Source organism: Panthera onca, chromosome A3 (genome assembly GCF_046562875.1).
Source record: "Panthera onca isolate mPanOnc1 chromosome A3, mPanOnc1 haplotype 2, whole genome shotgun sequence".
In the NCBI taxonomy this organism is placed as follows: Eukaryota; Metazoa; Chordata; class Mammalia; order Carnivora; family Felidae; genus Panthera; species Panthera onca.
In genome coordinates, this window is record NC_138341.1 from 135,228,510 (window position 1) to 135,250,346 (window position 21,837).

The 21,837-nt window shown below is 49.4% G+C and overlaps 1 protein-coding gene across 3 annotated transcripts in view; it reads left to right on the top strand.

The window, feature by feature from the left end:
- RAB22A (RAB22A, member RAS oncogene family) overlaps positions 1 to 21,837 on the top strand; it is a 56,934-nt gene that overhangs the window by 26,973 nt on the left and 8,124 nt on the right. For 2 of the 3 annotated variants that reach the window (XM_060621087.3, XM_060621090.3), the window contains exons 3-6: positions 7,336 to 7,417; positions 17,203 to 17,274; positions 17,362 to 17,468; positions 18,091 to 18,200. In XM_060621087.3, the coding sequence (XP_060477070.1) occupies positions 7,336 to 7,417; positions 17,203 to 17,274; positions 17,362 to 17,468; positions 18,091 to 18,200 (371 nt within the window). The remainder of the gene's footprint in view (positions 1 to 7,335; positions 7,418 to 17,202; positions 17,275 to 17,361; positions 17,469 to 18,090; positions 18,201 to 21,837) is intronic. The other variant, XM_060621097.3, reaches the window with a different exon arrangement.

Consider the following 21,837-nt stretch of genomic DNA (forward strand, 5'->3'; position numbering starts at 1 on the left):
AACTCAGAGACGCACAGTAAGGACTGAATGGGTCACATGTGTAAAAGTATGAGAATCCCCTGGAGTGCCTGGGTGGCTCAGTCAGTTGAGTATCTGACTCTTGATTTCGGCTCAGGTCATGATCTCACAGTTCACAGGATCGGGCCCCTCACAGAATCTGCTTGGGATTCTCCCCCTCTCTCTGCCCCTCCCCTGCTCGTGCGTGCATGCATGCGTTCTCTCTCTCTCTCTGTCTCTCTCTCTGTCTCTCTCTCTCTCTCTCAAAATAAGTAATCTTTAAAAAAAAAAAAAAAAAAGGGCATGAAAATCCTTGATAGTAAAGAACACTGAACCCTGTCAGGATAGCTAGCTTCATCACTGTTATTGTTGATTTTATTGTTTATGATATGGAAGCTTTTATATTACTGTAAGTTCTTCTTGACAAACTTAGGAAAGAGGAGGCTAAATTGTTACTAAATTTAGTTAGCTTTATGTTTAAAGTAATGTTTTCCTGGGTGCCTGGGTGGCTCAGTCGGTTAAGTGTTCGGTTTGATTTCAGCTCAGGTCATGATCTCACAGTTTGTGGAGTCAAGCCCCCCATCGGGCTCTGTGCTGATAGTGTGGAACCTGCTTGGGATTCTCTCTCTCCTGCTGTCTCTGCCCCTACCCTGTTAGCACACGCTCTGTCTCTCTCTCTCTCTCTCCATCTCTCCAAAATAAATAAAAACATTAGAAATTTAGAAAAAAATAATAAAGTAGTGTTTTCCTTGGTTTTAAATATTTTTTCAAAAGTTGTTAAAATGACAAAAGTATAGAAAGCCCTAAGGGATTTGCTTAGGGTGACGGCGGACCTGTGGAGCAAACCATCCACGCTGTGCAGTGACTGCCAAGAAGGAAGAACCACGCGGGGGGGGTCGTAACCCTTAGACCTCGTCAGCCTAAGAGACACTAGTGTTTGAAGGAGCGGTTAGAGATAGTCCTGACCGCAGAGCCCACTTAAGTCACTGAACTCAAGTATACTCAGAGACTTCTGGCTCTTGGAAGCCACGCTAACAGGAGACGCACGTGCCCTTCCATCCACTCAATCCCCACCGAGCACCCATCGAGTGCCTTGCACCTTCCGCAGCTCTTTCCGAGACCCCCGGTGTGTCCGCTAGAGGAACTGCTAAGTTGCATGTACTTCGGGTTTCTCATGTCTCAATCTTGGCGCATCAGTGGCCTTTCTATGACTATACCCGGAGATCCGAGCATTGTTTGCGTGAAATCTAGAGTCGGCTGAGACACATTGAGTTGCTCATCCTTCAGAGGCACCACATAGCATCATAGGGATGAGCCTCCCGCATGCCATTCCAAGAAAGGGGCTGGCAGTCAAAAGAGCTATGGGAATGTGGTGGCGGGCACGCCCGTGTGCCGAGAGCGCTAACCGAGTCTACTCCAGTTAAAGGCACTTTTGAGATACCTCGTGGCAAGTATTCTCATTGGGAACACGTACTCCGACCAAAGATCACGACTACTTGGTGTGCAGAGAAGTCGTATTTTTAGAATGTCATGAAAAATGGAGAAGTATATGAAAGGCATTCTAGCTTTAGGAAATAATGCTGGTGGGGATTTTAGATTAAAGAGGTAATAAGATCTGCCTAGCAGAGTGAAGAGAGATGGTTTAGTAGTGAAAAATAAGGTTATCAGACAAGTGAATGGCAGGCTGGAAAATAAAAATGTATCATTTGGATGGCAGGAAGCCATTGCCTGTTTTTCAAAAAGCAAGATACTGAAGTTATCAGACCGTCCGCATCATTTCACTTGAAGGCGAGAGGAGCGATCCTGCAGCGTGAGTGGCGATGGGAGGGACAAATTGTCGTAGTCCTGCTCCAAGATTAGGGTCCAATTTGGGAATTTATCTCGGGGGTTAAGGTTCAAGTATAGATCAAATATAAAATGAAGAACCAGACAGTTCTGCAAAACCGGATGCAAGTAACAAAGGACAAAGAGCAGTTGCCGACCAGTCCGTGTCCTGTGGAAGGCAGACACGGCGTTCCGATGGAGCACGCCGAGTTTGGTGCTGTTGCGCGGCGTGTGGAGTAAGCCCTGTGTTCCCTGTACGTGTGACACGGTGGTGAAGTATCTGGGTCGTTTACGGTTCGGCGAGGCTTGATCACGTGTACAAAAGTGCTGTCGTCAACAGAGAAAAATGTGAATCTCGGGGAGGGGTTCGTTGGGGTGAGTCATGCAGGAGACCTTCTGCCCCAGGGCCAGCCCGGGGCTCCGCCGGGGTCACTTGGGGGAGACACGGGCGACACCCCCCCCCCACCCCGGGTCTGGCCCTAAGTCCGGGTGTTACCGCTGCGTAGGCTAATCAAACCCAAAGGCTGAAGAGGAAGAACTAGCTCTCACAGGTGTGATAGGCCAAGATTTCAGACGGTCACAAATCAACAGAGATGCCCGTTGTAATGAAGAGGCCCTTGGGGGGCTCCGGGGAAGAGAGGAGAGGTGGGGGAGAGCTCCCGACTCCACACATGAAGCAGCAGCAGAAAGAGCCCGTAGAGAGCCACCGCTTTCTCCTCGGCAGGACCCCAGAGGTCCCAGTGGAGGAGGGCACCGTAATTCTTCGCGACGACCCCCCCCCCCAGGATTGCCTGTTTGCTGGCACAGAGCTGAGTGCCTGTGGCTGAGCACGAGTGGGCAGGGAGGACTTCCCGGGCAGAGTCAGCCCTGTGCTGTCGAGCCTCATGCCCCCCGTCCGCGAGGGCGCTCACCTGGCTGCGGTTGAAGGGCCGGGGTCCCCTGTAATTTCAGCTCTCCCCGCACTTCCGAAGTGCTGGGCCAAGATGCCCTGGTCCTGGTGAAGTGATGGATGGCAGGGTGGTTTATGGCAACGCGGTAAATGTTTTGTCCGAAATCTAGGGGGGAGGTGAGGAAGATACCCCCGTTACAGAGAAGGAGCTACAACGAGGCCCCTGAACTGGGTTTACATTTTCCTCAGGGGACTCAGACATTGCACAGGCAAATTAAAACAAAAAACAACCCGCAAACAAGCCAGTCGGACGTGGCGCACAGATAGGTAGTAGGCGTCCTGGAGACAAGCGGGGTGGGGTGCAGTTTGCAGGGCGGAAGCTGCCTGGTTTCGGGGCACTGCGCGGGCTTCTGGGATCATTGGCAATTGAGCTGAGGTGGGAAGAAGAAGGACTCTAGCCATGGGTCAGCTGGGGGAAGAGTACTGCAGGAAAAGGGGCCGCCAGTGTGAAGGCAGAAGCAGGAACGGTTGGAAGGATCTGAGACGGGGAGCAGAAGACCACGTGGCTGCAGCGGCCCGGACAGGATGTGCCAGACCGGGCGACAGAAAAGACCTCTCTGACGCCGCCGAGGTGAGAAAGACGGAAGTCACAGCCAGTGTGAATGGCAGTGTGTTTATTCTCAAGCTGGGAGGGTTGACTGGGGAACACTTTGGGGGACTGAGGGCTTATGCCCTTTGTTGTCTCTGAGAAGGCCGAACCAAGCTGCTGCCCGAAAGGGAGTGGAGCGGGGGTGGAGGGGACTGGAAGGTAGTCACAGCAAATCATGGGGAGTAATTAGGAGTAATTGCCATGTGGAACGAGAGGCCACAGAGGTGGCGCAGCTCTAAAAGGACAGTCTCCACACTGGTCCACGCAGCTCTGAGGCTCTCCTCCAGCAAGGCAGTCCCCCCACCCCCCAACCCCCCGCCCCCCGCCGGAGGGGACCAGGTGTAGGGGCTGCTTGGGGCCCTCGGCCCTTCCCTGCTTCCGCCTGTACCACAACCTTTGTTTCACCCACGGAGATACAAGGTTAAGTTGGGAGCGGATTTGGGTGCTCCTCGTGGATTGGTGTCAGCATATGGGACCCTTAGGGGACCTGACTGGGAGCACGCAGGCCTGGAAAGGCACCGGGCAGCGTGACTTGACTTGGCTGGCCAGACTGTCACGGCACTTACTGGCCTCCCGGGGAAAGGGAGCCCCTCCTTCCGGTGACTGGCTTCAGCTTTTCTGGTGCTAGCCAGGCGGGGAGTTCGGTACCTCTCCGTGGGCGTCCGTGTGGGTGAGCGGGCGCGTGTGCTTGTGGACGTGTGCCTGCACTCACGGACATTAGAACCAAACGCAGTTACCTTTGTGACCAGGGGGCTGGGTCTCTGGCCCCGGTTCACCCCCTCCCTCTCCTCTGGGATTTGGCACATTCAACTTGGTGCCCGTGGCCGGGGATGCAGCTGCGCGTCTGTCTGGTCCATTCGAGAATGGTGCGCGCCCCACACTAGCTAGAGATGGATCGGGAGACAGGAAAAACCACTCCCTGATTTGTAAGTCACACGAAGCCACAGTCGAACTCTGATAGGCCGATGTCATTCCTGTGTGCTGGTTCGAAGGACAGCAGCAGAGCCAGAGCAGTGAGAAAGCCGGGGACTGTGAGGGCAGACCCCAGACCTTGCTTGCACTGGTTAGGGAATCCCGGGTCGCCTCGGCTGGAGGGGAGGGAGCAGCTCTGGGCCCGGAGATGATAGTCACACGAGACTCATTCAGAGTGGAAGGCCAGGTCACCTCCCCAGCCACCCTCTCTTCTCTGGGGCCCTCCACTTCCGGTTGACTTCTGAGGCCCGTCCCATCCATCCACTCCTTTAGTTCCTTGAATCTCATCCACATCAGACCCCTCCCTCCATCTCCTGCCTCTGGCCCCCTGGTATAACTCCCCCCCCCCCCCCACTGTCTCTCCTAAGACAGACGTCAAAGGATGCCCTAAGAGGGTCTTCCCAAAGGGTGCTTGCTCAGACACTGTCGCTATGTCAGAGTTCGTTTCTTTGCTTCTCTCTTGTCTTCAGACTGTAAGGGGCAGGGGTTGTAACTCAGCGCCGCCTGCACCCCCCAGCACACTGGGGATTGTAAGTATGTTCAGTGATAACAAAGACAGTAGACCAAAGGGGTGTGATGAACTAAGCGTTAACGTGTTTGTTGCAGATGTGATCCAGGCCTCAAGGGCAGGCTCTGGAGCTGCTGTGGGCTAGGAAGTCATATGTGCTTTGAAATGTCCGCTCCTTGAGTGCCCAGCATCTGGTGGGCCTGGGGTGCTGGGGGCGACCTTCTGGTGCGCCATCAGTGGGTGTTCGCGATGAATGAGACGCTGCATTCGCGCTGTCGAGCCCTTTCCAATGTGCTCGCTTCTCGTAAGAAAAAGCCCGGAGACTTTTCTGGGTGGTCGAGACAGAAGGACAGATGAGATTCCTACAGACACGAAGAACAAGGAGCCAGCAGATGTGGCTGCAAGAAGACCTAAGTTGAGCTTGCAGAGCTCAGTTGACTCGCCAGAGCTCCGTGTAGACAAGAAGGAGGTGTGTCAAGAGTGACGACCGTGGGGAGCTGGGAGAGTGGTCTCGGGTCAGACAGGAAGTTGGATTTAATCTGTCAGATTCTTATGTTGCATCGCAGCTGCCATTTTACGTGTCTTTCACCTGTCTGAGTAGTGAACCCGTGTATTCGTTAAAGGAGAAATCGTTGGCGGATGGGTTGAACTTTGGGGAATTCTGATTCTGGAATGAAACATTCCCTTTTAATTGTTGCGTATACCTTTCTCGTCTTTTTGTCTCCTTGAAGCATATTTCTTCTCTTGCTCTTTGAGCGGCCAAAATGGATGTGTTGGGTGCATTGGTTCTGTTCACAGGCCTCTTGGATGCCTGTTGTCACTCTTAAATGTAACACCACAGCCGTAATTGATGGAGAGTTGAGCTGTAAGCTTTTAGGACTAATTGCAGAGTCTAAACTAAAACATTTCCTGGAGCTGCCTTTAAATAATAATGATAATACCTTGTATGGGTGTAGTGCTTTACAATTTACAAAGCACTTCCCCATGCCTCATAGCATTTAATCTTCACAAGAAACACTGCTTTTTGAATGCTCAGATCTTTCCTAAGTGAGAGATCACGTCGCACATCCTGATTTAATCATGGTGGGTCGTCAGAAGTTTTTGATACGATAACCATTTATCGAGCACCGTCTATGCATAAAGCACTTTACTAAGGATACCAAGGGGTAAATTTCCAGTAAATAAATATCCAGTAAATAGTACCTGTCCAATAAATGTGATCTTGCTTCCTCATCACAGTCACTATTCCAGAGGCTGCTTGCTAAACCATAAACTGATATAAATATTGCCAGGCATTCATTGTATTAGAGTTTAAGTTTTTAAAACTAAGGATTCTGATACTTCTCTAAACTCAGTGATTCTTCAGAAAGTCATTCTATGGATTTCAGCTTGCACTTTCTTAAAGAACTTGGACAATTAACTTGAATCTCAAAAAGTATTTCAGACATCCTGTGTATTTGAAAATGCCTAGCCATCGCATTCATGTCCTGATTAAGATGATTAGGGTAGGATTCTAAGAGTACGACTTGGCCCTCGGCCCCAGAAGGCTTGTTATCCAGTACAAAAGAAGGCATAATCATTTCTGGGTTCTGCCAGCAGCCTGATAGGCCACGTGGAGGAGCCTGGGGGACAAAGGACTTCCCAGGAGGGAGCTGTCTGCCTGAGACGCGGGTAGAAGATAACATTGGAGCTGAGCCCAGCCCCAGGACTTTGAGCCTGTGTCCAGGAGCCCCCGGAGTGTCCAGGCATACGCTCTGGGCCACCGTGGCTCCTCACAGGATCTCCAAAGAGGGGAAGACCCCCAAACGCTAGGGACCTTCCAAGGCCTTGGGGCAGAGTGGTCTCTCAGAGGGAGAGACCTACCCACCGTCCCTCCTTCCCCATCGAGGGCGGGGTCAGGCCCAGAGGGCTGGTGTGGCCCGCCGGTCAGCTGGAACTCAGAAGTGGCCCCCAGGGTCATCATTTCTTCGGCCATCCTCTTGCTCCTTGTTTGGCACCTTAATTTTATTAACTCTAGCGTTGCACTACCTCTCACTCAGCTACTTGTATAGTCGTGTGGTTGGGGAATGGGGAGCACAAACCGCAACGGCCTGTTTGTATTAGTGCGCTCGCTTCCTGGACACACGGGTTTTTCTAGAAAGTTTTCCCACGATACCATGTTTGTTCATAACAGCTTCTGTGTAGTTTGCAAGGGAGGTCCATATCTAGATTACCAGACCGTCTCTGGGTTCTTTGGATAAGGAGCTTAGGCGATCCCAAACCAAGGAACTCTTTGGGGCAGATGTGCCGAATGCTTTCTTTTGACCCAGCATATGCAGCTAGCGCCCGAGCCTCCCATAAATACTCCAGAGAGGACCACGATTAGGGGATGGGGTGGAGCGGGAGTGTGAGCTTAAGTCTAAGTGATGTTTCCAACTGGGGCTGGCGTCGTGCTTTAAATAAAAGTATTTTATTTCTAAATAAAAGTATTCTGATCATTTAGGTCTCTCTTTATAGGGCATCTTTTATGACCAAGACTGTCCAGTACCAAAATGAGCTACACAAATTCCTAATCTGGGATACAGCTGGACAAGAACGAGTAAGTTGCCCTTTAATTTACTATGTGTTCTTCTGAGGCCCACAGTAAAGCTCCGACCAAAGTGTCGTTGTCCCCATCGTTCCACGTCACTCACTTCTCTCCTGCGCACCAGAGACGCATTTATTTCCATTTGCGTGGGCCAGCCTTTTTCTTTTCAATTAGAGCCACAAAGTCCACTGATGGAGAAAGTGATAATGGGCACTGAGGGCATTTTTATACTTTTTAGTGTCTCGGAGTCAATGCTGACTAACAGGCCTGATAAAATCCCACTCAGAGCATCGTGTGTAATTTGGGGCTCCGTCCTCTAGCAAAGATATAAAAGAATTAGCGGTAGAAAGGGAGAGTTAAGCACATCTCATTTATAGCTGCCTTTTAAAAGCTAAAGAGGGAACTTTACAGCATATAAACTTTGAGGTTTAAGTGAAACGGATGAGCTAACACGGAGCTGAGCAATAGGCAGTTAATAAACGCCTGACGATAAAATTGTCCGAGATGGTTCTCTGCGTAAGGAAGAGCCTGAACCGGGGGTGGGGCCCGGGCCAGGGCATCCTGTGCAGAATGGGATTTCCTGAGGCCCACCCGTGGCGGACAGGGGTGGGAAGGCAGGGAAGGGGACAGACACTTCCCTGCTGCCTCGTTTTCCCTCTGGGCTCCGTGTCTGATTTCCCTGTCGGGCCTCTGGCAGCCACCCCATCATTCAGCTGCTGTTTAATTTTGTTTTCAAGCAGTACTATCAAAACAGAACATCTGATGGATGCACGGCGCTATTGTAAGCTCTTAAAAGGGTAGCAGAAGTAACCAGGAGAAATAGTCTGTCGTCACGGTCTTATCTAAGACGCCATAGATACCGCGTGTGCTAACAGATCTGACAAGAGTCGTCACAGACAAATGGAGGAAGACAAAACAAGCCATTACTGTTGTCCTAGACGTAGACACCATACATTTGTACAGATTTCACGTCTTGAGTTGGCTCTGTTTGGTTTCTTCTGTCGTTCTCTTGTTTGTTTTTTAACGCTGGATGTCGTGCCCTGCGGCCAATCACTCATCTGAGCTATGTCTGCCTAATCTCCCACTCCCCACTCCTACTCTGTTTGTGTTGTGCATCTAGAATGGAGCAGTGAGGACAGCTAGACCTTTGCTAACCATCACTCTCCCAGCCTTCACGAGCGTGGCTTCCCGTAGCCTTTGTGAATGTTTCTGTAGACACGGCCCTGGCGTCTGTCCTGTTAGCCGAGAACGCCTGTGGCTCTTCGTACCAATAATATATGTACCTTTCACCGAATCCCCAAGTTCCAATTACCCCCTCCCATATATTTGATGATCCAGCAAAACCCTCATCATAAAGAATCATGCTAGAATATAGATTCCATTATACTTTGAATCAGAGCCTGTCCTAGGATACACCATGATGGATAACATCTCCTTTTTCTAGAACATAAAAAAAGAATAACAGCGCTTTCCGCCTCTCCCTTACCGCTACCATAATAGCAGGTTCTTGGAAGTTTTGTAATTAGCTGGCTCGCCTGCCTCTTGTTGCCCCACTTGTGATTGATTCTGCGGTGGGGGTGGTTGCTCCGGGATGCACGTCTACCTCCCCCTGACCCGAAGCTGGGGGCTGGCTTAGGGGATGGGCGGCGGGCGGGCAGGGCTGGGGAGAGCCGCCCCGTGGAACCCCGTGCCGGGGAGACCGTCGGGAGAGGAACGCCAGCTACGGGGCAGGAGTGACATCCAAGCCAGCCAGGCCGCACGGGGTTTAAGAAAAGCAAAACATCTGACAGCCGACCACAGACGGTTGAAGTGCTGTGAGCCTCCTACGAGACCCGTCCGTGGGCTCGCTCTGACTGCCAGCTTGTCCTGGGCGAGGCCTATAAGACCTGAGTGTGCCACACTCGGCCAGACTCCATTTTCGTCACTTCCCCCCAGTTTAACTTTGGGACCAGACTGCTTATGGTCCTCCACCATGCCATGTGGTCCCCTCCCCTCGTCCCTGTGCACTGTTGTTCCCTCGGCTCGGAATACCCTCCCTCCCACTTGAGCCTAGAAAGCTCATATCCAGCCTTCCAAACTCACCTCTGATGTCTCCTCAAGGGGGGCTTTCCTAGCATCCCTGCTCTTCTCAGAGAAGTGACCGCGTTGCCGCCTGCCCCCGTTGCTCACACCCGAGTCTGGAAGTCGCCCTGGACGCGTCCTTCCTCAGCTGCCCTCACATTTTGCTCATTCCGCGTGCCGGGCGGCTGTGTCTTCTGAGTGTACGTCACATACGGTCACCTCCCTCCACCTCTCCTGCCAGCGCTCCGCTCTCAGCCACCTGTGACTCACAGAGGGTCCCTGTAGCCTTTTAACTGGTCCCCTGCTTCCCCCTTCCCAGCCTGCCACCCTGTGTCACTTCTCCTCACAGGACCTGGAGGGATCTTCTGAAAACAGGAATCAGACGCTACTCTCTTCCTTCAGTGGCTTCCCACTGCTTCTCTCACAGTAGCCAAGGCCTAAATGGCGGCCTGCAAAGTCCTGCACGGCCTGCCCTGCCTTCTAGCCCCAGTGCCCCTCCTGGCTCATCCACCCTCTCACCCGCCGAGTTCCAGCCCACTAGCCTCCACTCAGTTCCTCAAATGCCCCAGGGCCCTTGCCTCTCAGGCCTGAGGTACATGCCTCCTTCTACTCTCTTCCTCTGCTCAGAACATGGCCCGCCAGCCCAGCCTGTTAGGCTCAGGTTCAGTGACACACCCTAGAGTTTTCCCTAAGCCCCTGTACCGAAGCAGGACCCCAGTGCGTGCTCCATCACTGCCCCTGTTCATTTTCCTGAGGACCCTCATTACAGGTTGCAGTTAGATGACCTGTCTACTGAACTTGATTGACAAGAGCCGGAACCAGTGTCCTGTTCACTGCCCTGTTCCCGTGGCCTAGCATAGTGCCTGACAAAGCACTGATGATCGTTGGTTGAACCGATCAGTGAAGGAACTCTTCAGAGTATTTCCTTGTGTCCCACACGGTCTTTGATTGCCCCCGTCCACGGGATTGTCGATTTCCTCACTTGTGTCTTCTGTTAGACTGTGAGCTCCTAGTGGGCAGAGACTGTGTCACGTCTGTGCTCTCAGCGCCTGGCACACAATATTGATGTCAGTGGACTTATGTCATTTGACTGCCAGCCCTATCTGCACAGATGAGAAGGACAGATCCTCTGCCTACTGTTACCATGTGAGTATTGCATGCCTCAAATTATAAAGTTCTGGTATTTGCATACGTGTTGTTCAGTTCTCTACAGTAGTAACGTACATCATGGAACCAAAAGGCGTCATAAAATGAGAATCCTTTCTGATGAACCGACCTTTCAGACATCCTCCCCATTGGACCCTCGCATCTGTTGCTGTCTATGGTTTTGGCAGGTGGATTGTCTTTCTGATGGTCCGGTGGCAATTGATTTGCAAATTGATTTCATTACATCAACGAAAGTGATTTTGGAGAACTTCACAAATGTCATGCAAAACCATGGACAGTAGGGATCTTGTTAAATGATGAGGAAAATACCGATAAGGATGATGATATAAGTGTTTCAGAAGATAATGATTTGTGGACCAAAGAGTTGAGCAGCCTAGGAAAAGCTGATGGAGTCCTCAGATATTTTTGTGAAAATTTCCTTTTTATGACAGGATAGGAGAGTCGAGCATGAAATGAAAGACAGACATCGTATTGTGCTAGCATATTGTTTCATCAGGAGAATCACAGGTCCTCAATCAACTTCGATGCAGTGTTCGTTCAGGAAACTAGCTCGTGCTTGCGATGATAAACCCAATGTTTTCCCTAACATCACATGAAGTGAAACTTGTTTTCATAATTTAAATTTATTTTCTCAAGAGAGTGCCTTTGTCAGATCTTTGTGTCGCTATTTGCTATCCTAAGTGAATTCATTTGAAGTGACCTCCCTCCACCAGTCATCCTTCACTAACAAGGACGTCAGCGGTGGCATGGAGGCAGAGCCAGCAGCACGCACGCAAGCTCCACAGATCCCATAAATACCCCGGAAATGGAGAAACATTTCAGATACTTTTGCCAAGAAAGCTTCTGAACCACAATCTAATAGATGCTGTGTCCAGTCCTTAGATTTATGACTCGGAATCTTAATGTGGATTCTCCTGATGACCGTTCCCAGAGGTCAGAGCCCCAGGAAGGCACAAAGTCTGTTACTGTCCTGTTTTAAAATCCGGAAAACGTGTAGTAGCTGAGTATCATGCTAGAGCTGGGGTTGACACTGGCTTGTCAACCAATGCAGCCTGCTGCCTGTTTCTGGAAGTAAAGTTTTATTGATATACAACCGTACTTTTTTGTTGATGTAGTCCATAGCTGCTTTCAGTAGATTTCTTTAGTAGTAGAGTTGAGTAGCTGTGACAGAGATCAAATGACCCACAAAGCCCAGAATCTTGACTACGTGGTCTTTTCCAGAAAAAGTTTTGCCAACCTTGATCCAGAGACAGATTTGGAGCAGAGATGTGCAGATGTCCTCTGAGTGTCTTTTTAAACCACCACTTTCTTTCTTTACATCAAAAGGTCGTGGAAAGAGTTTCAGTGTCAATAACGGCAGAGTGGCTTATAAGGGACTAACCCTCCCAGAGACAACAACTATATACAAACTCTGGACAAAACATTAAAAAACGATTCTGAAGGCACTGCCGAAAGTAGTCAGGGACTACAGAAGGGATGGCCACGGTGAGGCTCATGTTTTTTGTAGCTTTTCCCCAGAGGTCACTCTCCAGACCATGCAGCACAAGGTAGCCAGGACTCACACAGAAAGCCCTGGTTTTTAGCTTGTGGTATTTGAGGACAGAGTTTGATGCTGCTAGAGACGCTGGGGAAAAGGGGGCGCAAATCCCAGAAAAGATGGACCCAACAAGGAAGCGACCTCTAAAATCCGCTCATGAATTCCCCTCAAGCCTCCATTTGACCCCCAGTTGCAAATGCACAGGGGAGACGCTAAGGAACTGGACAGAAAAACAACAGCTAGAGTGGTGACGAGGCTGAGCAGAGATTCGGCCCCTGCTCGTCACAGGAGAAGCAGAGTCCGGAGGTGGAGTCCAGTCCTGCCTTATTGGAGAGGAGTGCCAGCACGACACCCTGGGCTTCCGCTGGAACCTCGGAAGGGCCAGGCCTTTCAGGTGAGACCACGTCCCAGACCACAAGTAGGCCCAAGTAGGCCCTCCCTCGCCACGTGTAAAACCAACGTCAGGGCGAGTGTCCGGTATTTTAACACTCTTCAGACGGGCTAATAGAAGCCAGATAGTTTAAATATGTTCAGAGACTTCAAGGAAAAGTAGTCTTACTGACTTAACTACACATGGGGACCCTCACACAGAAAGGAAACTAAGGATCAGACCGACAGAAATGCTGAAGCTGAAAAGCTGCAGTGCCTACGATAGAAACTCCCCTGCACGGGTGGCAAACAGGTTAGCCAGTCAGAACAGAGAAAGAGCAGGAAGTCCGAACACTGTCTCCATACTGCTGGGACAGATCCAGACAACCTGATTTGTGCAACTAGAGACCCAGCAGTGGTGAAGAGACAGGGGAAACAAGGAGAAGATCCTCCCAAGAAAATTTCCCAGATTTGGCGAAACACATCATCAACTCACAGATCCAGGAAGTTCCGGCAGACCTGTCAGTACGAAGAAACCACAGAGACTGCTGAAAACCGGAGTCAAAGAGGGTCACCTCGAAAGCATCAGGACAGTAGACACACTGTGCGCAAGGAACAGCAGTGCGCGGGGGGCCCCGGCTTGTCACCAAGACAGCAGCGGCTGGAAGACAGTGGGACAAGGTTTCTTGAAAGGGCTGAGAGCAGAAAGATGTCCGTCTGCCAGAATTCTCTCTCAAATATGAAGTCAAAGGAATGACCTTTGTAGACGAACAAGAGCAGAGAAGACTCAGCCGCAGCCCCAGAGAGTCTGTCTGGCCAGACGGACGCACCGCCGGGTGGCAACTCGTCCCCGTGAGAATGGCTGCCGGAAAGGGTAAAGAGGAAAGCCTGTCTTTTGTTTTCTTATTTACTGGCTATGAATGTAAACATCCTAACGTTGGATCGTATGGCTTCTAGTACATGTAGACTTTGAATATTTGACAGCACAGAGACCAATGGGATTTAAAAAATTAGACTCTTGCAAGGTCCTGATATTTTATGCGAGGTGGCGCATTTTAAACTCTTAAATAGACAGTGAGAAAAAAGCGTGTATTGTAGTCACAAGAGCAACCACTTAAAAATACAAGAAGGTGTGTGGGGCGCCCGGGTGGCTCGGTCGGTCGAGCGTCCGACTTCGGCTCAGGTCACGATCCCACAGTTCGTGGGTTCGAGCCCCGCGTCGGGCTCTGTGCTGACAGCTCGGAGCCCGGAGCCTGCTTGGGATTCTGTCTCCTTCTCTCTCTGCCCCTCCCCACTTGTGCTCTGTCTCTCAAAAAGAAATAAATGTAAAAAAAAAATTTTTTTTTTTTTTAAATACAAGAAGGTGTAGCTAAAAGGCTAGTGGGCAAATTAAGATGTTAAAATTGAGTGCTAAAAATAGTGAAAAAAAGAGGGGATGAAAGGAAAAACAGGATTGTGTTTTTAATGAAATAAATCTAAAACAAATAGCAAAATGGGAGACCTTCTAACCAGCACATAGTTCAAGCCTGGTTTTTGATGCAATCTGATAACGTCTGCCTTTTAAACAGAATATTCAGTTCCTTTACCTTTAATGTACTTACTGATGTAAGAAGATTACCTTCACTGTTAAAACATAGCTTGAAAATAAGAGAATGGAAAAGCCTATTCTGTGTAAATCATAAGCAAAAGGAAATTATTGTGGTTACATCGCCATCAACAAATACCAATGAAATAGACTTGGAGACAAGAGCGATTATCAGGAATAAAGAAGGGTGTGATAAGAGGGACGTTAAAGAACTTTCCGTATTGATAGAAATATTTTATATCTTGCTTGGTGTTTGCATAGATGTATACATACACATTGGTCGTTTTATCAAAACTTAAGATCTTTTATCTAAGTTAAGATCTTTGCATTTCTCTACATGAATTTTACCCTTACAAATTTAAAAAGAAAACCAAAAACCCAACAACTTTATAAAGGTTGTTGCCAGTATCATACATCAAAAGTGAAAGCTAAGGGACACCTGGGTGGCTCAGTCAGTTGAGCGTCCAACTTCGGTTCAGGTCATGATCCCACAGTTCGTGGGTTCGAGCCCTGAGTTGGGCTCTTGTGCTGATGGCTCAGAGCTTGGAGCCTGCTTCGGACTCTGTGTCTTCCTGTCTCTCTGCCCCTCCCAGGCTCGCTTTGTCTGTGTCTCTCAAAAATAAATGAACATTAAAAAAATTTTTTTTCTCTTAAAAACGAAAGCTAAAATTATATATCCGATAAGGGGTTAATACCCAAAATATTTAAAGAGCTTAACACAGTTCAGCATCCAGAAAACAGTAACAGATAATCTGATTTTAAAATGGGCAGAGGAACTGAATAGACATTTTTCCAAAGAAGACACACAGGTGCTCAACAGACAGAAAGATGCTCGACATCACCAGTCACCAGGGAAACACAAAACCACGAAGAGATATCATCTCACAGCTGTCAGAATGGCTAGTCTCTAAAAACACAAGAAACAACAAGTGCTGGTGAGGATGTGGAGAAAAAGGAGCCCTCGTGCCCTGTTGGTGGGAATGCAAACTGGTGCAGCCACTGTGGAAAACAGGGTGGGGCTTCGTCAAACAGTAAAACTAGAACCACCGTATGATCTGGTAGTTCCACTACTGAGTGTTTAACCAAAGAAAGTGAAAGCATTAATTCAAAGAGCTATATGTACCCCTTGTTTATTGCAGCGTTATTTACAGTAGCCAAGATATGGAAGCAACCTATGTGTCCGTTGATAGACAAACAGATACAGAGATGTGTGTGTGTGTGTGTGTGTGTGTACACACACATAACAATAGAATATTTCTCAGCCATTAAAAAAAATGAGATCTTGCCGTCTGCAACAATATGGACGGAGCTAGAGAGTATGATGCTGAGGAAATAAGTCAGAGAAAGACAAATACCATATGATTTCACTTATATGTGGAATCTAAAAAAAAAAAGCAGAAACAGATCCATAAATACAGAGAACAAACTGGTGATTGCGGGAGAGAAGCAGGGTGGGGAGGTGGGCAAAATGGGTGAAGGGGAGCGGAATGAAGAAGTCACGAGGAGGGCAGGAGCGGCAGGAAAAGTCGGTCAGTGGTGCTGTAATTGCAGTGACAGACTGGCAGCCGTCCTGACCAGGGGCACAGCACGACGCATAAACTTGTCAGGTCCCCTGCCGCACACCTGGAACTAGCAGAACGTTGTGCGTCCGCTGTGTGTGACAGCAGCGGACGGATGACCGAATGCACAAAGGGAAGAAGGGACTGGAAAGGGAAGCTAACACGTCACCCGCTGTGCTGCCTCACCCCGTGGAAGCCAGTCCACGGTCTTCTCCGTCCGGTAACGTAGCTTCCTGCTCCGTAGTGCTTTCTTCCTTACCAGCTTTTGTTATTTTCTCGCGCAAACGGAACCTGTTTGTTTAGAAGTCGTCAGGGTTTCACCCCGGAGGCAGAGATCTTTCTCCCAAAGCGTAGTAACACTTCATACGTCCGGCTGTGCCGTCTGGCGCTCAGCTGGTCGCGTCACCTCATCCTGAAACTGTTCCCGATTCACTCGCTCCCCGATTCGTGCTCACCGACAGCCTGCCAGGCACAGGCTCCAGAGATGAGATGGCACACTGAGCAGACATGCTCTTCCCTCACAGAGCTTGCAGTCAGAGTTTCACTTTCTCGTACGAAACTCAAATTAACTTGAAAGTTTAGAAGCCAAGGGTTAAGCTCATTGGAAAAGAAGTTGCAAAATCTGTAATTCTGCACGTGAGTTGTACCGTGTGCCAGATACTCAGCTGTGACGACGGCTCCCACCTGTATTTGGGGGTGAGCCACCAGAACAGAGAACAGTGGTATCGCGTCAGCCGTAGGTGGGCTCAGCTTTCAAAGTCGGGGTCTACAGCGAAGATCGGCTGTAGGTAAACGTCACGTCCGCTGAGCAAGATGCCCAGCAAGCAGCGTCCCGTGTTCCACTTTCCGTCTCTCGCGCTCCTCGGGAGAGGTGGCTGCTGAGGGGGCCCTGCGGTTATCCGGGCCGGGGGCCGGGGGTGCGAGGGGTGGGGAGGGGCCGCGCGGGACAGTGAGATCCACGTAAACGGAATGAGATTTGCGCCCGCGTTTGGGAACTGCCACGTGCGCAGAGGGATCAGACAAGCAAGCTACAGGGTCCCCCGAGTAGCGAATGCAAACGCGGACGCGTTTCTGTAGTACGATCAGCATTTAGATTACAGGGTTATCTTTACGACACCCAAACGCAGACACTTCTCTGGAGAACGATTCACGGCATTATTTTTATCTCCGTGATAGTTTTGCAAGCCAAAGTGTAAAGGACTATTGAACAAATGAATTCGGGGATTATAACACGGAGTTCAATTAAGAAGCCTTTTTAGCTGAAACAGTTGTTTATAGCACCATATTTAATTCCTATAAAACTGTATTCTAAACTATCTTCTGAGAGACATTCAGCGTTACGTTAAAGGTTTTTTGCCTTTGGTAATTACCGGTTCATCTGCTCTAACGCATCACGTCATCTTCTTTGGCTTGAGAGAAAGATTACCTTTTGTGCAGGGATGATGGGCCTAAAAGTCAAATAAAAAACATCTTTAACCCGTTTCCCAATTTTGTTGTTTCTTCCCCCCCTTCTCCGCAGTTTCGTGCCTTAGCACCCATGTACTACCGAGGGTCGGCTGCAGCTATAATTGTTTATGATATCACAAAAGAAGTAAGACTTTCCATTTTCCTTAGACTGTTCCGAAACCCCTGTTTTGGCTGCTTAGCCCTCCAGCCGCTTTCCTTTCTTATGTTCCAGGAGACATTTTCAACATTAAAGAACTGGGTGAGGGAGCTCCGGCAGCATGGCCCGCCCAATATTGTGGTTGCCATAGCAGGAAATAAGTGTGATCTTATCGACGTCAGGTAAGTTATTAGAACGGGAGATTACGGTGCTGATTATGTGTTCCTTTTCTTCCTGAGCAATATCCAATATAAGAATCTTGCTTTTATTTTATCTCTGACATTGAAAAATTCCTTTTGGTTCAGTTGAAGTCCTGAAGTTTCCAACAAAAATTAAGAGTTCAGACATTTGGGGGTGATTAGATTACAGAGAGAGAGAGAGAGAGAGAGAGAGAGACGGGCGTGTGCTTTATTTAAGCACAGGTGACATCATACTTGACGTTATCTGAGGTTAGTCTAGCCCCCACCCCGTTCCCATGACATAGGGTACTTGAATAGGGGAAAACATGTATACCTTAAGGAAGGCGCATTTATTGGCAATTTCTCTGGACCACTTCCGCGATTCCCAAAGCGAGGACTTTCCTTTGGGGGGTGGGGGGAGGGAAACCCCCCCTTGCCATTCTGTGACCGTTCTATCAGATAGCTGGATTGCTCGTACTGCTGGGTTCTGTTTTGTTTTGTTCTGTGGAACCATATAAGTGATGTAATCGGGAGGACCATGTTTTCAGGGCTCAGTCGCTAGCCGCTCATGACATCCTTTGTCATCACAAATCTGGTTAATTACCGGGTAATTGTTGCCTTCCAGAGAAGTCATGGAGAGAGACGCTAAGGACTACGCCGACTCCATCCACGCGATTTTTGTGGAGACCAGCGCGAAAAACGCAATAAACATAAATGAACTCTTTATAGAAATTAGTGAGTATCTCTGTGCCTTATGGGTTTCCTCTGTGCAGAGCAACCTAATACAGAATTACATGGCTGGCGAGAATTCCCTCCGTACATAGAATAGTCTGGTCTCTGACATTGTTCTCAGTGGCACGAGATTGGAGAATGTAAGTGGCGGCTGGGTTTCAGCTCGTGTTCTCATTGCTGGAGAGCCCCTGCCTGATGACTGCGACCCCTCTCAAAAGAATGTTGCTGCCGAATAAATAATGCTCAGGGCCTTGAGGTCCTGGAAGCTGTCGTCCTGCGCTCTGTCTCTCTAAATGTGTTTCAATTAGCCATCCAGAGTCATCGACGATGAACAAAACAATAAAGGGAAGTGAAATTCAAGTGTGATTCCACTGTAAGAAAACCCTCAAAAATTAATACCAGGAGAGTAAAAAGTAAGACCTCCCCTTCCCATCCCTCCCCCTTCCCTTTCCAGAAGTGTTAATATGATGCTGCTAGATGGAAGGAGGCTGCCGCATACCTTGGGGACCCTCTACAGATTGTATCTATGTTTATTCATTTCATTCAAATTCATCAAAATATTTATTGAGAACCGTTCCTGGCTCAGGGGAGACGGCGGTGAACAAGACAGGCGTGGCCCTGCTCTCCTGAAGCGCACTTTCTGCTTCGACAGGCAGGCAGCGAGCACAGATATGAGTAAGATCCCTCCCGGTGATCTGCAGTGATGGGAAACGGTAGTGTGGGATGAAGGGAAGGCGTGTGCGCTGGTGGTCAGGGAGGGCCTCCCCGAGGAGGTGAGACTGGACGGGTCAAGCTCTGCAGGGACCTGGGGTTCACGTTAGCCGGACGCGTCAGACTTGCAGGTGACCAGGAGAAGGCTGACGGGGCACGGTGAACTTACTCGTCCAGATCCGTCGACGGTGTGAGGTCAGAGGTCACTGAGGCCGGAAGGGCACTTGGCCGTCGTGTAGAGGAGGGAGCGGGGAGTGCAGCACCCAGCACGGCCAGGCAGGGACGGGCCCCCAGCCCTGGGATGCGGAAGCCGCAGACAGCCCCCGCGACCCCGACAGCTGGCGTGTGGGGCCCCGCACCAGCAGGTGGGGTCACACACTGGCATGTAGACCCCTGGTTGCCCAGTTGCTGGGGTGGTTCTTATCTTTATTCTTCGATGGTTTTAGTTGGTTCAGGGTCTGGATTTTATGTGAGTATTGCCGAGGCCATCTGCCACCACAGAGGGCCACTGGCCCGCCGATCTCCAGCCCCACATCCAGTCCCTTCACTTCAGCGTTTGAAGTCACGACGTGTAGTGCCTTCCTGGACTGTAAATAGCAGTTACCCAAATACACACTTGAAAGGCAACATGAGGCCAGTCAGGAATTTTTCAGTTCAAGCGGAAACATCCAAGAGTGTGCTGGAGTGAGCGTGCCAGAATCGTTGCCATTTTTTTGGCGTGTTCTTCAGCAGTATTAAAAACAAAGGTAGTGAATGATGCCAACAGTGACAACTCTTAAATAAAAACTGGCACGTACGTGCTCGTTTTCACTGTGAAAAATAAAAAAATCTATGTTCCCAAAGATCAGAAAAATTTAGAGAGACGTAAATTGAGTTTATTGTTTACCGGGTGTAGTAAAACGCATCAGCGCAGTGCCTGGCATGCGGACTTTTTATTGAAGCAGAATACGCGTCCAGGAGGGCGCTTAGAATTACGGAGCTCAAGGAATTTTCACAGAGTGAGTATTCTCCTGTAATCAGGACTGAGATCAAGACCCGCCAGCACCCCAGGAGCTCCCGCGTGCCCTTCCTGTCCTTCCTGTCCCCACCCAGGGAACCGCTGTCCTGACCGCTAGCTCTTCAGATTGGTTTTGCCTACTTTTGTACTTTTTTTTTTTTTTTTTTTAAACCTACCGTATTTACTCTTTTGCGTCTGGCTTCTTGAGTTCTACGTTGCATTTGTCAGATCCACCCGGATCGTCGCCGGACTCGCTCTCGTTACCGTAGAATGTGTGCGTGTGCGTGTGGAGAAGGGGGTGACATCCACGGTGTAGTCACCCGTTCTGTTGATGGGGGTTTGAGGAGATGTTTGCAGCTCAGAGCTATTGCCGGTGGTAGTGTGAGCGTTCCGCTCCGTGTCCAGGGTGCACCCTCTGTGCACGCTTGTTTGTCGGGTCTGTTTAGACCCAGAAGAACGATCGCTGAGTCGCGGGGTGTGCAGGTGCCCATAGGAATTTTCTGCCAGACGGTCTCCAAAGCGGTTACACCAGCGGACACTCGGGCTGGTGGCCGCATCCGCTCTGTGGGTCTTGATCTGCAGTTACGACCTGCAGTTGATGACGTTGAGCCCCTTTCTCCATATTTATTTACATGTATGTGAACAGATCTGGATATCCTCTTTTGTGAACCTTTGCCCGTTTTCCTGTTGGGCTACCTGCCTTTTTCTTAACTATGTTTATCACTTATTTTGGATACGAGGCTGTCGTTGATCACGTGTACTGGTGGCTTGACTTTCATTTGTGAAGCGAATGTTTTGGTGAGCTGGGGTTTTTAATATAATATGTTAATATGTAATATATTAGTAATACCTTATATTGTTATATGTGATTATACCTAATATAATATATTATATTATAAACCTTCACATAATCCGGTTTATCCTTATTTCCCTTTACGGTTAGCACTTTCTGGCTCCTACTTAAGAGATCGTGGTCTGTTCCGAGGTCATGAAGATGTTCTCCTCTACTTTCTTCTAAGACTGTTTCAGAGGTGGCAGCACCAGCTGCATTTCCACGATCCGTTTATTGGAAACGTGTAACAAGAAGCTTCAGTAAAGCTTGTAAATAAATTTGCAGTTTATTCACAGCCGTGTCTACAGGCATCTGAATAGTCGCTGTAGGACGCTCTGGGGGACACTTTCCAGCGTAGACACCATGTCATGTATTATCCACCTGAATTTGCGGGCCGCTCGGCCTGCTGGAGGCTCCAGGCTTGGCGACCAAGGCCCTGAGAGCGGCGGGTTCCACCTCAGCCTCGTTCGTGCAGAAAGATGCACGTATCCATTCATTCCATGCTTTCAAAATAACCTCCGTTCCCGGTAGTGTGCTCAACAGACCCCAGAAACAAAGATGGAGAGACAGGACCTTTTGCCTCGCACAGCGTAGGGTCTGATTCAAGGAACATAGTTCCGTAAGCAAATAAGTAACGTGCTTCTGGCTCCTGACTGACTTTAGGGTCGGAGGTGTTGGAGAGAGCTGGGAAGCGGGAGGGCCTCAGGAAGGCCTCCGTGCACGGACGCAACTCTTGCGTTCCCGTCTGGGTGGGTGGATGGCGATTTAAGGTTGCTCCTGAAATTGACATTATGCTTCACGGAGCAGTAAAGTGAAACCTGCTCATTCTCATGCGTTGTTGGTAGGAGGATAAAGTGGCACAGCCTCTTCAGAGAGCAATTTGGTGGCATCTGTCCAAACTTAAAGTGCACGTCCTTCTTGCATTTGTGCTAGATAGACACTGGGAATGTGGTGTAGGTGTCAGATGAATACCCAGGGGCAGAATAGCGTGACCCGGTTCTTCCCCTCCTGTTAATTTATCTTCCGCGTCGGTTCACAGAGATATTCTTTACACTGTTGTTAATACCATCACAGTGTTGGAAACAAACTAAATATCCATC